The 17,734-nt window shown below is 34.3% G+C and overlaps 2 protein-coding genes across 5 annotated transcripts in view; one reads left to right on the top strand and one right to left on the bottom strand.

Moving 5' to 3' along the window:
* The window catches only part of fkbp10b (FKBP prolyl isomerase 10b), a 70,759-nt gene that overhangs the window by 50,827 nt on the left and 2,198 nt on the right, over positions 1-17,734 (bottom strand). The window contains exon 1 of one of the 4 annotated variants that reach the window (XM_073917418.1): positions 722-1,057. The exons of 2 other annotated variants lie outside the window; for them this stretch is intronic. The gene's annotated coding sequence lies outside the window, so the exon portion shown is untranslated. Of the gene's footprint in view, positions 1-721; positions 1,058-17,734 lie in introns of those variants that run through there. One more of the 4 variants, XM_073917421.1, reaches the window with a different exon arrangement.
* dbf4b (DBF4B-CDC7 kinase regulatory subunit) lies at positions 1,045-17,263 on the top strand. Its single transcript, XM_690038.11, has 12 exons — positions 1,045-1,182; positions 4,389-4,510; positions 4,602-4,730; positions 6,212-6,262; positions 7,186-7,252; positions 11,045-11,094; positions 11,177-11,213; positions 11,350-11,395; positions 13,556-13,696; positions 14,178-14,313; positions 14,443-14,576; positions 14,706-17,263. Exons 2-12 carry the CDS (start codon positions 4,403-4,405, stop codon positions 16,300-16,302), a joined length of 2,496 nt encoding a protein of 831 aa, XP_695130.5. The 5' UTR covers positions 1,045-1,182; positions 4,389-4,402; the 3' UTR covers positions 16,303-17,263.

Raw genomic sequence — 17,734 nt, 5'->3', positions numbered from 1 at the left:
TAACTCAAGGAGAGCAAATAGTTAATAAATTCATCCACTTTTGCGTGAACTATCACTTTAACATGTGCATGACATGGGCTTTACAGTCAAATAGTGGTAATCACACAAGAGGACATGGTTTTCAGTGACAAAATGTATCAAATTTTCCTTTAAATTTAGAATTTATTGAACTATATGCTTGGTGCAGTCTATGTCAGTTTTGAGATTTGGCTAAAACTGTTTTAAAAAACATAAAAACAAAAAAGTAATAACAGTAGTATTTTATAAAAAGATGTCAATGGAAGAGTGAAATGTTCAATATTTACAATTTACTTTTAAATGATGGCAATACTAATTATATTCATGTTGACAACCCATATAAATGCTTAATAAATTTGTATGACAGGATATTAGAATAACATGATAAATGATAATAATAAATAATCAATTGTAATTATTATAAAACATTCAAGCTTTTTTTGGATACTCAAAATGTGAATACCTGAACCCATACAAGAAGAATGTGGAGGATCTTTAGAGTAGGATTTAGTTCAGAATCACAGACACCCTTTTAATAATCAGTAATGTCTAAACAACAAATCAAACATATGTGAAGATGCAGTAAAACAGACACATTTGATTATTATATAACATATCATTACATTAAAAAACTGTTCTCTTTGCTGGCAAACTAACAAAACAACATCGTGCTTCAGTAATTCCGGAACAATTACTTACTTACCAATGACATGCTGTATGTAAACGACAAAGTAACACTGACGCTAGTTGCTGAAAGTACTGTACTACTGTTGCAGCCGTAAAAATAAACGACACTGAACTGAACTAAACTGAACTGTGAAAGCTGAACTGACACAGTTTTAGTTTACTACAACTTCAATGTAAAGCTGTTTTGACACAATACACATCGTAAAAGCGCTATAGAAATAAAGATGGATAGAATTGTAACGTTACTAGTGAAATTATTGCAGGGGCACTACATGTCAGTGGGTGGCGGTAATGTGTAACGTTGCTCGCAACAGCAGAAAGAAAGGAAGGGAAGAAGACATTCAGGAGGGCTGTTTGAAAAAAATAACAGAAGCTTACTGCGTGAGGTGTTACTATCGCATGAAAACAACAAATTTGAAGATGTTTTGAAATACCAAAAAAGCCTTTTAAAATTCTTTATGAGCAAAGCACATTAAGGTAAGATAAACATTTTCAAAAACGTGTATTTTTGATGCAGGTTTTGTGGTTTCTGTTTCGTTGATTAACGTAAGTTGACGAACTGTTAAAGAGAAGAAAAATAACCTTTTGGTCTATATAGTTTAGGGTATGGTTAGGAGAGCACAGCATTTCTATCATGATATATTAATAAGCAGAATATAGTAGGCTATATGTCGAAATTAACGAAGTTCTTACGTTACCATGGAAAATACCTGACATTTGTCACATGCATTTTTTATTGCCTTTAATGGACTTTGCTGACTAAATTTAATCCCTTATCTTTATAAAAATATTTATAAGTGTCATATTTAAAAAGCAGGGGTCATTTACAATGTAAGTGGATCTGAATTCTTACTATTAGGTTTCTTATTATTACGTTCAAATTGTATCTGATTCTTCCAAATTAATGATAAATTTAATCTTAGAACGACATTTTTTCAGATAATTTTCCAACACTGAGTGATTTTTGACAGCAATTACAATTCAATTACAATTCAAGCATATATGCTTTAAAACATCCGCTATTCATTTATATGCATGCTGTGATGAGGGTTTTCAGTGTTTTAGTGGCCACAGACGCCATTTCAAATGTACAAGGCACCTATATGGCATCAAGGAAAATATTATTTGTGATTCTTAAATATCAACTGGAAAAATATTTAGTTTCTAACCATTTTTAAAAGAAAATAATAAACACTTATGTACGGTTGGGGATGTTTTCATTAACACTGGGGTGATTTTGAGTCTTAATTTGGCCAAAACCTTTTCTTAAAGTTGGTTTTATATCCGCACATTCGTTCATTTAGCAGTCTCTGTAATGTTTACCATGTTACCTTGAATATTGACATATCGGAATTAGCATGCAAGTATGACTTCTAAACAACATCAACGCTGTCTAATTCTCTGTAAACAATGTTGTACTTTGATAGTCATTAACTGCTAATATGATTTCCCTATTTAGAATTTGCAAAGAATACTTTTTTAAAATTATAATATTAAGGAGAATGTCTGAATATCTGAATATAAAACCAACTTTAACTATATCTTTTTCTGTGTTTTAACTGGTGGAACGATTTTTGGTGACAAATCTTATTTTGACATATTTGGTAAACATTAGAGAGCATATCACAAGTTCTCACTGAATGAATGTGTGAATATAAAACCAACTTTACCTCAGTCCCTTTTGTTATGTTTGGGTGAAAATATCCACTAAATTAAATTGCTGAAAAAAATGTATCACATTTTTTTATTTCTTTGCATAAATCTGTTAATCAAGCTCAGTCAAAACTGCTAAATGTTTTTTTTTTCTTTAATGAAAATTAAAAATTAACTTTGATTGCCAAATTCCAAAATGAAATCACTGATTTGTTATCAACCCACCAAGGTACTCTCCAAAAATAATTATTGCTGCTTGTTTAAACTACCTGTTTAAAATGAGCAGAAACAACACAATTCTTGTAATTGCTTTGGCTTATTTATTTGTTTTATGTTCAGTCCACTTAAATTGATAAAACATTAAGCTAACTTAGGCATTCTGTGTTGGGACAACATGAAGGAATTGTGTTGGTTCAACTACCTGGTTAGGGGATTTGTAGTTCCCAGCATGCCTTTCATACGATTAAATTTAGAGAGAGAAATTTTGACAATAAAAGTAATCTTAGGTGTTTAAAGTTAATATAAAGACTTGTTAAAGTTTAGTTTGAAGATTTAGTTTTTCATGTAATGCTTTGGGTTTTGAGATTACCATCTTGCAGAAGAAGCACCCATGCTTTGGGTGTTGGCAGCTTAATTAACAAAACAGCAGTTTGTTGCTTTGCTCAGTGAGCAATAACTGTCCAAAAATTAGTTCTGAGATCAGTCTCAATCAACTGTATATGTAACTCATGAAATATGCTTAAAAATGGCTCTTTTAGGCTGACACGGCGGCTCAGTGGCTAGCACTGTCGCCCCACAGCAAGAAGGTTGCTGGTTTGAGTCCCAGCTGGGACAGCTGGCATTTCTGTGTGGGTTTCCTCTGGGTGCTCCGGTTTCCCACACAGTTCAAGACATGCGCTATAGGTGAATTAAATAAACGAAATTGGCCTTAGCATAAGAGTGTAAATGAGAGAGTATGGGTGTTTGCCCGTGATGGGTTGCAGCTGGAAGTGCATTTGCTGTGTAACATGCGCTGGATAAATTGACGGTTCATTCCACTGTGGCGACCACTATTGAAGAAAGGGACTAAGCCAAAGGTAAATGAATGAATGGCTCTTTAAGTTCATTTTGCTTAACTTCAAATAAAATTTAATAAAGAGACTTTTAAATGTAAAACACTTTGTTGACTTACAAGATGTGATCAGACCTTGAAGTTAAATAAAAACACAAATGTGTTTGATTTGATAAAATCATGTTTGACCAACTCAATTGCATTTAATTGTGCAAATAGTTTTTTAGTTGGTGCTACACAAGTTTATTAGATGAAAATCCTGCCCTCAATTAAATTGAGTTCATCCAGTTAGTATCTTTTTTTTTGAGTGTAGGGGTAGCATGTATAATGTAAACAGCAAAGGGCCTAAAACTTTATTCGTTCATTCATTTTCCTTCGGCTTAGCCCCTTTATTCATCAGGGATCACCATAGCAGAATGAACTGCCAACTTATTCAGCATATGTTTTACACAGCAGATGCCCTTCCAGCTGCAACCCAGTACTGGGAAACACCCATGCACTTGAATAAAAATTAGTTTATTTAATTCACATATAGTACATATCTTTAGACTGTGAGGAGAAAACCCACACGACCACGGGGAGAACATGCAGACTCCACTCAGGAATTCCAACTGAAGTCCTGAAACTTAAACTTTTAAAATGTAAAACTTATTAAATGTAATTTTCTATGTATTATTTTTAATTCATTCAAACATGTCTGTGGACCATGCATTTTCTGGTAGTCTCCCAATCCCAGCTTGACAACCCTTGTCCCTTGGGTTTGAGAACCAAGAATTAAAAATTTTTAAGAAGCTTTATTTTTTCATATAAGATTGAAGAGTTATTGCTTAAAATGCATTTAACCTAAATCCTCTAGTTGACCAAACGTCTTGGTCTTTTTGGGCTACCTGATCAGTTTTGAGCTACAAAACCAATTGAGTGTCTAGCTCTTCAACCCATAATAATTGTATTAATAAATTGATCCTCATAAATCTTTCAGTTTCAGTTAAAATAATGTCTGGAAATGTGTCTAATGGTTTGAGAGGCAAATCCTTCTACCTGCATGATGTAAAGAGACATCAGTCTGTCACACTTACTGACATCATCAACCGTCTGGGAGGGGTGAGAGATATACAATATCTTTCTTTTTCAATTACATAATAAAATTGCAAATATATATAACTGTATCCTGCTTGTTAATTGTTTGTTACAGAAGGTGGACAGTTTCCTCACTAAGGATGTGAATGTGGTTGTGACAGGCATTAAAGAAGCTCATAATGATTTGCCTGTGGATAGTTCATGTGCTACAGGGAGAAAACAATCTGGAACTTCCAAACCTCTGGTATATACCCATCGTGATCCACAACTTTTGCTCTTGTCTAATATATAAAGGATGGCTCGGTTTGTTACTGTCCAAGTTTACTGATAGGCCTCCCTGGTGATGCTTGCTGATTCAAAATAAATGAGTCCCTTATGCAGTATTTTTCGTAGCACATTTGTGTTTGTCATATTCATAGAGTGTATGAAGGCTCTGGTTGCTTTAAGGCTGCATTGAAATGGTATATTAAGAAAATTGTATTATTATATATAATGATTTACACTCAATGGCCACTTTATTAGGTAAACCTTACTAGTACAGGGTTGCACCCCGTTTTGCCTTGCCAACTCAGGGATATATTTAACAAGATACTGGAAATATTCATTTGAGATTTTGGTCCATATTGACATGATAGCATCATGCAGTGCCTGCAGATTTTTTAACTGCAAACATCCATGATGCAAATTTCCAGTTCCACCACATCTCAAAGGTGCTTTATTGGATTGAATCTGGTGACTGTGGAGGCCATTTGAGTACAGTGAACTCATTGTCATTTTCAAGAAACCAGCCTGAGATTATTCGCACTTTATGACATGGCGCTTTATCCTGCTGGAAGTAGCCATCAGAAGATGGGTATACAGTGGTCATAAAGGCATGGACATGGTCAGCAACAATAATCAGGTAGGCTGTCATTGACACAATGCTCAATTGTTACTAATAAGCCTAAAATGTGGCAAAGAAAATATCCCCCACACCATTACACCACCACCAGCCTGAACTGTTGATACAAGGCATGATGGATCCTTGCTTTCATGTTGTTGATGCCAAATTCTGACCCTACCATTGGAATGTCGCAGCAGAAATCAAGACTCATCAGACCAGGCATTGTTTTTCCAATCTTTATGTCCAATTTTGGTGTGCCTGTGTGAATTATAGTCTCTGATTCCTATTCTTAGCTGACAGGAGTGGCACCCGGTGTAATCTTTTGCTGCTGTAGCCCATCCGCCTCAAGGTTTGATGTGTTGTGCGTTCAAAGATGCTCTTCTGCGTACCTGTTTTTCTATCAGCTCGAACCAGCCTGGCCATTGTTCTCTAATCTCTGACATTAACAAGGCATTTGCGCCCACAGAACTGCCGCTCGCTTTTTTGGATCATTCTCTGTAAACCCTAGAGATGGTTGTGCATAAAAAAATCCCAGTAGATCAGCAGTTTCTGAAATATTCAGACCATCCCATCTGGCATAACAGCCATGCCATGTTTAAAGTGCCTTAAATCACCTTTCTTACCCATTATGATGCTCCGGTTCAACTGCAACAGATCGTCTTGACCCTGTACACTTGCCTAAATGCATTGAGTTGCTGTTTTGAACTTGGCTGATAAGATATTTGCTTTGACGAGCAGTTGGATAGGTGTCCCTAATAAAGTGGCCATTGACTGTATATTGTAATGATTATATTGATTTATATAAAATGCAAATAATGACTTTGAATGTCTCTTCACCCAAGGTTTGTGGCAGTCGTGGAAAAGCGTTACTGGAAAAAGCCATCCACAGCAATGTAAGAATTTTTGCATAGAACTTTTTCTTTTTTTTTTAAATTTTGTACTTTATTACAATGGTCTCAAAATGAATCTTTTGCCATTTTCATCAGTTGGCTGAAAATATATAAAACATTAATGAAATAAATGAAAATGCATACATTTGTGTCCGATTTTTATACTCCATGTGCTGTTGTCATTTGAGAAAACAAATAAGATCAGTTTTTTGTGCTCATCATATTTGACTGTTGGTCATAACAATGTATCATTTATTCTAAAAAGGAAAATAGAAGAATTTTCTAATGCTCTCACTTAGTACTTTTGTCAACTTTTTTTTTTACTAAATCATAGTAATATATGTGTTAATATCACTGCAGTAAGTAATGTATATCCTAGAATTTATTTCCATGTTGGGGAGATAAAAACCAATAAAAATAGGAAAAAAGAGACATGAGGATAAGGAAACAGGAAGTAAAATTTACTGCTCATTCAGTCAATCTGACAGATAAAGATTATGTGTAGCACAACCTAAAAAACTATCAGTTTTTGAAATGGGAATGTCTCCTAACCAGCAGTGCAATCCAACATGTAAAATGCAGTTGGCATGTTAGGGATAATGGCGAGTGTAATGAAAAATAGATTTATCTAAACTGACATTTTGGTGCCTTCAAACGTTACCACTAATTAATAATATCAATCATGATCTGTCTTTGTGTACTATCGGTTTCGAAATCATTTGTATATCAGGGATTTTCCTGCATAGAAAATTATGAGTATATTAATTATAACTATTAAAAGCCTTTCACGTCTACAACATTAAAATATGATTTGCTTTCTCATATTTTTTTTCAGTTGAATAACCCGCTTTTGTTATTGATGTTGACGAATGCATTTTGCCATTATGTTCTTTGTGGTTACTGTGTTTTATTTATTTTTATTTCAGGACAAGAGTCAGAGCAGTGTGCTGGCTAATGCTCGCTCATTGGGAGTCAAGGTCTACCATGTAGATGGTATCCTTTCATTTACCTGCTAAAACATGCCAATCACATAAAACATGCCAATCACATAGGATGTTTTTTTATTTAAATTTTGATATCTACTATCTTTATTTACTTTCATTACACTAAAGAAAGTCAAATGGTTTGGGAAAATCATGAGGTTACAAAGCGATCTCAGTTTTTCAGTTTAAATTTTTGGATGAACTGTTCTGTAGTACAACCCCAAATCAGAAAAAGTGGAAAAGGGACAGTATGTTAAATGTAAATAAAAAAGAAAGAAGTTACTTCTTTGCAGAAAATACAACAGCACAATATTTAATGTGTTCCCTGTGATTTTTATGTTTTTTTTAAATAAATACCTTCCAATTTTAGTAAAACATTTAAAAAGTTTTAACAGTAAAGCATTTACCACTTTGTAATGTTGCCATTTCTTTTTTACAACAATTAAAAGACATTTAAGGACTACAGACACAAAGGGATGAAGTGTTTTAGTTCTAATTTTGTCTGGACACATAAACAAATGTCTTCCTTTTGGAATAGTACAGTTTTCACTGACATTTGTGGATGTGACAATGTATTGTGGTACTTGACAAAGGTTTGTCAAAGTAGTCCTGAGCCCATGTGGTGATATTGTTTATAGATGAATGACGATTCTTGTTGCAGTGCCACCTGAGGTATCGGGATCATGGTTGTTCAGCTTAGGCTTGCGCCCTTGTCCTTTATACATTTCAAGAGTTCACACTTAGCTCATAATCAATAAAGCGTATTTGGCATGCTGTCCCGGGAGAGAGCCCTGAGCTCGTAATATCCTAGAGCCCGGGGCTCCCTCCCGTTAGAAGGGCGAGAGGGGAATTCGAGGTCAGGTAGGTCTCGAGAGCTCCCCTGCTTGTCACCGTGAGAAGTGTAAACTCAGGTTGTATTGGGTGATAATTTGTTTTAGTCGATTGGCTATGGTTTATGTTTTTGGACGGTGGGAGGAAACCGGGGAAAACCCACGTGAACACGGGGAGAACATGCAAACTCCACACAGAAACACCAACCGGCCCGATGCGTTGGACTGGCGGTGTTCTTGCTGTGAGGCAACAGTGCTAGCCACTGGGCCACCGTGTCGTCTGATCAGAAAAAGTGGGAGGATGTAGGGGTGAAAAGGGGGGGGGGGGGGGCTTCAAGATGAAGATAACTGGAGTGAAAAACTCAGGTTATTTATAATGCTTCCGTAATCATCTAATAGGGCTGATTACGGAGCTAACAAGGAGCCAGCCGTGTTGATTATAAGCACGTGATCCTCTCGAAATTAGTTTATGAATAAACCACACTTAAGTTTCTCCAGATTCCTTGAATCTTTTAAAGGTACTGTTCGTAAGTTTTTGACTTTTTTAAAGCATAAAAAATCCATAATATGTTCGTAGATATTCCAGAAAGTTGCTAAGTAAACATTTCTGTTTATCTGAAAATCAATGCTAAAGTCAGTTATTCTGCTTTTAAAGTGTGAGTTATGAGACGGAATGGCTGTTTGTTCTTTTAACCCACCCACTGCCACTGTAGTGTATTTGATTCTTTCAGTCAGGAAGGCTCTCAAAGCATGTGTTCGCGACCGAAAAAGCAAACTCCAGTGGATAGTATCAGCCCCAAATTGAGACGCAGATTTAGAGTTCAACATGAGGTGGTTATTAATTAGCAAATAATTAAATATTACAAACTTAAACGTTAGGATAACAGGTTACATTGTAACCCTGTGTCTTAACAACATGCTACATGACGAGATTTGCAGTGATAGCAATTTGGCTATGTGCATGAGACGAAACACGATAGAAATTTAAATACAGCCATTCAGAAGAACAGAATACTTCACTGCACTCCAGTAAAAATGGTAAGGTTTACAATCTAATTAATGCATATTAAACATCTTTAACATTATATGTAATTACATTATATGTAACATTATATGTAGTACATTATAATTGATGGATATTTAATGGCTTGCACTTAGTCACAATTCTGAAGTTCAATTTCAAACGATTTATTTTCAAGATCTGAAGTAAACTATCTGCTGCTGCTTTCAGTAGTATGGAAATAAATGTCACGTAAAATGACATTCAAACTCGCATTATTAGCATTAAACACTGAATAAAGTACATGAGCTGATCAGTTTATCCTATTGTTCAACTGTAAGAAATAAAAGCCCATTCTAAAATATAAATTTCCGGTGTTGGTTAGGACAAAAACTCCTTTTAGTATGGAAAATATTTCTTCTATCACGTGCCATTGCTTTTAGTTAGAAAACTGTTCAGATCGGCCTTTAGGAGCAGAGGAGTGGAAATGAGTGCGATACCTAGTTCAACCACAGGGTGTCAAAATTACATTCTGCACCTTTAAATATATTATGCACTATTGAAGGTCAAACATCCATATGTCTTCTTATCTTTCTTTGAGCAACATTGTTTTTTAACATTTCAATCATTTTCTCATGTATTTGTTAGGAAACTGGCAATCCTCTGCCCATCTTTGCCCATAAAGATCTATATCTTTCTTGGATGCTACTTTTATACCAAATCATAATTACAATCAAAATAGTTTGAAATCGCATAATTATATAACCAGTTAACCTGATTACTAGCTCTAAATTGCTCCTGTCCCTTTTTTGAAATATGTTGCAATAACTAAATTTGGAATATGTGTTAATTTTGAAATAAAATAAAATAAAACAAAAAAAATCATGAGGAACTCATTAAATAATGTTGGTCGTTTGTCTGCAATGAAATGCAAGTCAAAGTAAATTTAGAAATCACTACTTTCTTTATTTATTAGCATTTTTTATACTGTGTTTTTAATTCTGTCCCAAATTTTCCTGATTTGGGGGTTGTAATTAGTGCCTTGCTTGCTTAGTGTTTTGAAATATCATTATGTGAATGTTTTTTTTTTTCATAACATTTCCATAGAATCAATGCAGATATTACATAAAATTATTGTCAGAGGTCACCAATAACTACAAAAAATAAATCTGTAATAAACATAGTTTACAGTCAATCGTTTGATCGGATTTAAGCAGATACAGAAGCTTAATTAACTTTAATTGTTGATGGATTTAGAATGCAAAATCAGAAAATTTGACTTTTATAGTCTTTAAAGCAGAAGCAGCTCTAATACCACATTTCAGTCAGTTGTTCAGAGATGGTGAAAAATGGTCATTTATTAATAAACAATTCTTCTTTTCTATGCAAAGAATTTTCATTGATTTTACAACTGGAGTAAATAATAAAATTAACGACATGAACTTAAGAAATTACAAAATTTATGATCTGCTAAACCTCAGATGAAAAAAGAATACATGCCATAAAGAGATGGTCCAATGAACACTTGTTACACAAGCATAGTGTAAAGTCAATCATGTTTGCAGTGTGACTACATTTGCTGATGGAAATGTTGGATTCAAAGTCAGATGTGAGCACAATGATTGTTTTATAAAACATTTAAATTTGAAGATTACAACAATTTTACATTTTTTTATCATTAACTCAAACTCTTATTCTGCACTGCACATTGTTACAGCAAGTATAGAAAATGTAAAATGCAGTCTAAAATCAAAACTACAACATAGTGTAGTTTATCATACCATCTTGCTGACTTACTAGAAATCTACACTAGAGAGCACCCTAGGTACAGTTTAATTTTGAAGATGGGATATTAATATGTACTCATTGTATGTTCTTTATGCCACTTTATTTAAATAGGTTATGGTTAATACAGATCATAATCTTGGTATTTTACTGTTTATGTTTTGTTTTTTCTTAAAATAAATGACAGGTTTTCTCAAGATTATCAGCCATCTCGATCAGAAAATGAGAACAGCCAAGGTAATTTATTGTACTTATTTTTTTTTAACTGTGAATTTAGTTTTGGTTAAAAAGATTAACATTTCAAACATTTTCCAAACAGAAAAAAAGAAGCAAACAAATAGCTCCTCAAGTGAAAGGTTTGTGAAGTATATTATTCTATACTTGTTTTAGTTGTTCTGTAATTTGTTTTTGCATACCTCTGTATCTGAGAAACTTTGGTGTCGAGTGGGATCTCATTTGAAGACATTTTAATACTAATGTGTGTTCAAACAGCTGGTGTTTTGAAGAGTCCTTATCTGAAAGTGGAAGACTGCAGTCGGTAAGTATAGCAACTCTACTTTCTATTCAGTTGAAACTATGCATACTTGTTTTTAATTTAACTACTTTCATTTAATTTAATTATTTAACTGCTTTTTTTTACACTTTGGAACTAATACAATGAACAGTCAATGTAATGTGTAGTGCTGTATATTGCACTGCTTGTTATAGTGCTGTTATGTAATTTATTTTGGTGTGAATATTTTACCAAATGCAGATCACAAATCATACCAAGGTATATTAAACTGCAGAAATAGCCAGTTTCTGTTTAATTAAATAAGTGGGTTCCCTGTTTTAAGAGTTTTTATAATGCACATTATAGTGCTGTTGTGTACTTTATTCTGGTTTGAATATTTAACCAAAATGCACATCATAAATCTCACCAAGGTTTAGTAAACTACAGAAATAGCCAGTGTTTAAATTTAGTTTATTATCAGGTTATTTTGATTGTCTTTTACTGCTTTATTTTGATTGTGCTGGCTTTACAGTAAGTAACTTCACAACTACATGATAACTGGTCAACTAAAGCAGACTGCCTGCTTAAGTTCTAATAATTCTTTTCAATGGTCATCATTGAAACAGAAATTCTACAAGAATCTTTAAGTAAATGTATTTGTTTAACCTCTAATTGCTGGTTAACCCTCTCTTTAAATATTAGTAATATTATAGGCCTTAAAGTATTAAAAGTTGATAAATAAAATAGTATTAAAGTATTAAAAAGTTTTAATAACGTTTTTACGAGGTCCTATATTTGTTCAAGCTTAGTCAAAGGTGTTTGACTCCAAAAAAACTTTTATATAATTTTTTTCCCCCTCCTAATATTAACAATGGTGTGCTCGTTCCATGTGATTGGTTCAGGCCGGTGCTCGTCCGCCAAGCTCCTCCATCTGCGTGATGTCACGTAATTTGAGTGAAATATAGAGTGAAACAAATGGCAAAATGGGTAAATGTAAGTTTGTGTACTCCTGTTTGGAGAAAGATGAACTTAAACAGTGGCTGAAGCCTAATTTAATTTTTTCGTGTAATTTATTCTTTCTGTTGCATGGTTGTGATCCATTGAATTATTTTACTTCAACAGTTTGTTAACAACTGTTTATTAAGTTAAAGGTCTGATAGTGATTAGAACTTGAAGTGGTGATGAGGTCTTAAAATATTCTGAGAAGGTATAAAAAGACTTAAAAAGTTATTGAAATTATCTGTAAGATTCCTGCATATAGGGTATATACAGAAAGCCTAAAGAGGACAATCAAAATAAAGTATACCATTTTCTTTATTCAGATACTATCAATTATTAGTATTTTTTTGTCTTAAAAAGCACATTTGTGTTCCCAAACCATTTTCATTTTAAGAATATTTTTATTCACCTGTCTCATTAATAAGGCTAATGTTTCAGCCAAGGTCACTGTAGTTGTTTTAGAAAAGTTAATTATCAAAATGCATCCTGCATTCAAGCGGCTACCCTGAGACCTGCCTGAAAAGTATCCCTTCCATCCCCTGCTGAGGATCAGGGCAGCTCTTGGCTAATGAAAAGAACTATTGTGTTTTCAAGCTGTTTAGTGCTGCCATCTGAAATTGATCTCATAAACATTAGGTCTTGGTGGGTATGGGTGTTTAGGCATCACCTATGTGTGAGTAAGGTAGTATTATAAATTATACTGTAAAGTTATATTTTTATATATTTTGCACCAGCAAAAAATATTGAATTTCAAGAGGAATTTTACTTTGTAAAGCATATGTTGTAAATGAAAAACTGTCATGATAATTTTACTCCACATGTTATTACAACTGCTAACTTATAGTTCCATATAAATTACAATAATTTTACTTATTATAAAAAAAATAAAAATAAAAAAATTGATTCATTTACCGGTTATGCTCATATATTTTAAACATGGCCTATAATGACTAATTTGTTTGCATTTTGAGACTTGATTATATAAACCAACATGCAAAACAAAATTCTGAGGTACAGAAAAAATGTAAAAACATAAGTCAAGTCACAATCTCCAATCAGAGTTGGATGGTTGAATAGATTGCTTAGATCAGTGTTGTTATTGAACCAAAACTTCATGTTTGTCACATGTCTGTAAGATTTTTCTATTGTGAAAAGATTTGAGAAGGCTACATATAAAAAAAGTCGTGATGTCTTTTTTATTAACAGGAAATTTAGACCATACTACGCACAGACTCTAAATTTTCCATCAATGAGTTACTCTGGAAAATGTAGCCCATTTGAGCTCCTCAGAATTCCTCAGAAGACTGATAGAAGCAAGGATGAAAATCCAAGCAAGGATCATTTTGGGTATGTTTTTCACATTTTGTTGAAGGTGATCATCTAATCTACATTATAGGGCTGGGTGGATAAACAATATTAAATTGAATCGTGATGAATTTATGTCAATAACAATGATAAGCTCTGGACTTTGTTTCCACTCTGTATATTAATCCAAAAACCAATCACACATCAGAAATGTGCAACAATTGTAATCTAATAGTGTGTTAATATTGGAGATGTACTGAATTTTTTGCCACTGAAAATTTATTAGCTGAAAATATGTTGTGCTATTTAATGGACCCTAAAATTTTCGTGGCTTCAATCATTGTTGGGGTAGTCTTTTTAAATCTGGAAGCACTAACATTGAAATGTATATCAATAATGAAATGTATATCGTAATTGTTTAATATGGCAAATAAGTATCAAGATTAAATTTTGGCTATATCGCCCAGCCCTACTACGTTCTAACTTAAATTAATATTTTTAATTTAATTTATTTGTTGTACAGGAAGAAGAAAGAACCCACTAGCAGCTGCCATAGGTTACAGGTGCCACTAACAGCAAGCGCCACACTTAGAGGCCCAACAAAGAAAAGTTCAGGCTATTGTGAGTGCTGCCACGTAGCCTTCAAGGACCAGCATGAGGTTAGTCTGTTTGGAAAAACAAGTAATACCTGAAAGGTTATTATGAGATGGAGGCATTGGAATTCATTTTGAAACTTGCTTAACACCTAATTTGATTTTAAGATGGCAAATTCTCTTTTTGATATTTAGCACTTGGAATCCGAGATGCATCGTTCTTTTGTTCAAAAGGACAGTAACTATACTGAGGTGGACCAACTAACCGCTACCATGAATGCTAACTTTGTTTGTATTCCAAATGAAGAAGTGGATCCAACTTTAATGAAGTAAGGGCCTGTTTTACACATAATTACTTAACATTTTTTGATTGGTCATGGTTCATGTGATATTTTGAATTTCGCTGATAGTATGACATTAAATAGTCTTCTTACACTCTGTTTTCTCATTTCTGTCAGGTCATCTGCAGGACTTTCACCATTACATTTGAACCATCTAACTGAGATGGTGCAAAATACTGTCAGTGACAATGAAGAATTCTTGCAGACTCCACTGGTTCGAGATTGTGGTCATCTACCATCAATTACTGAACTATTTACTCCAACTTTAGACAAAACAGAAAACTCTCCTAAGCCTATCCAGAGCCTATCTAGTTTTTCAACCCATCATCAAAACACAACCTCACATCTTTATCCAATGCAAAATAACTGTCCTGATGCTTTTGACCATGACAAAGCAGGTGTTTACTTCACCTGCACCACAAAGGTCAATGAATTTCAGCCTGATGTTCTATGCATGGATCTGATCCAACATAGCGTGTCTTCTATAGATAAGAATCCCAAGAGCTTCTCTTCTCTCACATCCTCAGAAGCTAAGTTAAACATGCTCACCCTGTGCTCCAAAATTCCATGTACCACTTCTGGTGGAGAATATGACCCTGAAAATCAGAATCAGTCTGAAGTTGCTCATGGCCACCTTGTATGTCATATGCCAAGGAATCTTGAAGGTGCTTGTTCCAACACAGTCTTTTCTCAAAAACTGGTTTGGAATCAAGGTTTAAGTATGTGCTTAAACAGCCCTAAAATACTACTCCAAGGAGAGAAAGATGGCAATTTGCAAAGATGTGGACAGTTTGAGTTTGATCACAGATTGTTACTTTCAACAAAAAAATACCTGCAAGGCATTGTTAGATCTCCAGAATTTGGCATGACTTACTTTCCGTTATCCTGTTTTCTACCATTTCCACACTTGTCGGATTCTCCCTTCCCCAAAGTTAACAAAAAGAAACGTGACAGGTCCTTTACTCAAAGTCCAAAACTTGCCAAAAGAAGAAAAATTTGCCACAATGGAATGCAAAACCCATCATGGGACTGCAGTACTCCCTGTAAAAGATCATCTGTACCTTCCGCCTTGGCATTGGCAGTCTCCAAGGTTGATTTTACAACAAAGATGAATAATAGACCTGGAGATGAAATCTCCTTTGCAGATCAAACTCAAACATGGCATTCCCGGAAGAAGTATTTTACTTCTCCCAGTACCCACTGTTTGCCTAATCAGGTCGGCCAACAGGACAATGCTACTAGTAAACTTGGTGACCATGTTGAGCGGAAGATATTTCCAGAAGATCCAGTGGAATCCAGAGTAACCACTCACTCATCTGAATTGGATCTTCCTCAACTAGTTCCATTTTACTATGAAGATAATAAGCTCCAGCGCCATCAATATAATGATCCTCCGGAACTGTTTCCGTTTTTTTTCCAGACACCAGAAGATAACTCTCAGGCATCAGTCAGTAAAGTCGCAAGCAGCTCATTTGTGGCACACTCCGGAGCCTCTGTTTGCATTGAATCTGCTCTTGTTCCTAACCTCACGTGGTCCCCGGCTTCTTCAGAGTCAGATTGGGACTCTGGCCTCTTGTCATGGCTTGCGAATGCAGTTCCACTTCAGGCAAAATCTGACAAAGATGACATGGGTCTGTTATTACAAAAACCACACACTGACATGCAGGATGGAAGCTACGCATCACGGTTGTGCTCCATACTGCAACCATCTTGATTCAGGTTTTTGGCACTGATGTTTCTCTAATCCACAATAGGATGATTGCAACTATTGATGAATTCAGTCTGCTCCTATTTCTCCTCATTTGTTCTAGTTTTTTACTTGTTTCTTCTACAATTAAATTAAGGTTATTACTGGTATTACTTGAGAATGAAGACTTATTAATTGAATTGTTGTAAAGTTTTGTGGTTTTCATGTAGTACATTTATTTATAGAAGTTGGCCTCTGTATGCTTCTTTGCAACCAATGTGTAAATAATCTTTTTTGCATAGGTTTTATTTAGTGAAGACTACTCTATTTTTTTTTTTCTGGATAAAGAATCAGTGTACTAAACATTCCCTTCCACAGTGTTATTTTCTAGTTTGTCAAAATTAAGTAAATATAGTGTTAATAACTGTTGGAAAGCATCCCATCTTCGATTGACCTTCATCCTATTATTATTTTTTTTAATGTCCTTTTTTTTCACTCTCTATCGCCCTATTTGTTGACCATGACTTTATAACAGCAATATCCGGAAACATGTGCTGGTATTGAGAATTTAATGAGGCTTTGCTGGAGGGGCATCATCCAATTAGTTTAAGTGCTGTGTCTGGCCTATCTCCAGTTTAGAGGCAGTGCTGATGGAAGAACAATGCTGTGGTGGTTTTGGAGAACTTGCAGGATGTGAAGACAGAAATGTCCTATGACTTCTAAAGGTCTTTTGAGTTGCTGTGAGATCCCATTTAAAGATTTTTTGGATTGCATGCAAAGGTTGTAATTTTATGACCTCTGTTGTTCAGTTGTCAGTTTTGATGATGTGAATTCAGTCAATGTTTTTTGGCAACTTCTGTGACATTTCTGTTAAAGACATTCTAATTAGAGTACGTCAAGCATATGCCATTGATGTATCGTGATGGTGAATCATGTGATTGTTTTAGTATTTGTGCAGTTTGTATATTAAAAGTTATTTCATTCAAAATGTTAATTAGCAGCATTGAATTGCATGGATTTTTATCACAATGAGATAAAATGATACACTTCGGTGCAAAATTACATAAACTTTGAATTATTCATTGTAGTTGTCCCCAAACATTTCTTATTATGTATATTCACTCTCAGGTTGATCTTTCGTTTGTTCATTGCATCTTTATTTTTATATGTATGTTAGGTTGAAACAATTTCAGGTCAGCTTTGAAATTTTATTAATATATTTGGGTTAAAGATAAAGTAGTTTTCAAACCTCTTAATAAAAACTCTTTTAATTATTGTTGTGTGTTCATTATTAAGGCTCTTTCAGTCCAATAACAGTTTTTATATATACATCCACATGCACACACATATACACAGTGCTCCGCATGAGAACAGCCCATTTTGGAACTGAATATTTTTATCCAATTCTCAGTGAATATGGGTAATATAGGTGCATTTGAACAGATTTATTAAACATATA

Source organism: Danio rerio, chromosome 12, assembly GCF_049306965.1.
Source record: "Danio rerio strain Tuebingen ecotype United States chromosome 12, GRCz12tu, whole genome shotgun sequence".
Classification (NCBI taxonomy): Eukaryota; Metazoa; Chordata; class Actinopteri; order Cypriniformes; family Danionidae; genus Danio; species Danio rerio.
This window is presented reverse-complemented; position numbering and strand designations above follow the sequence as displayed.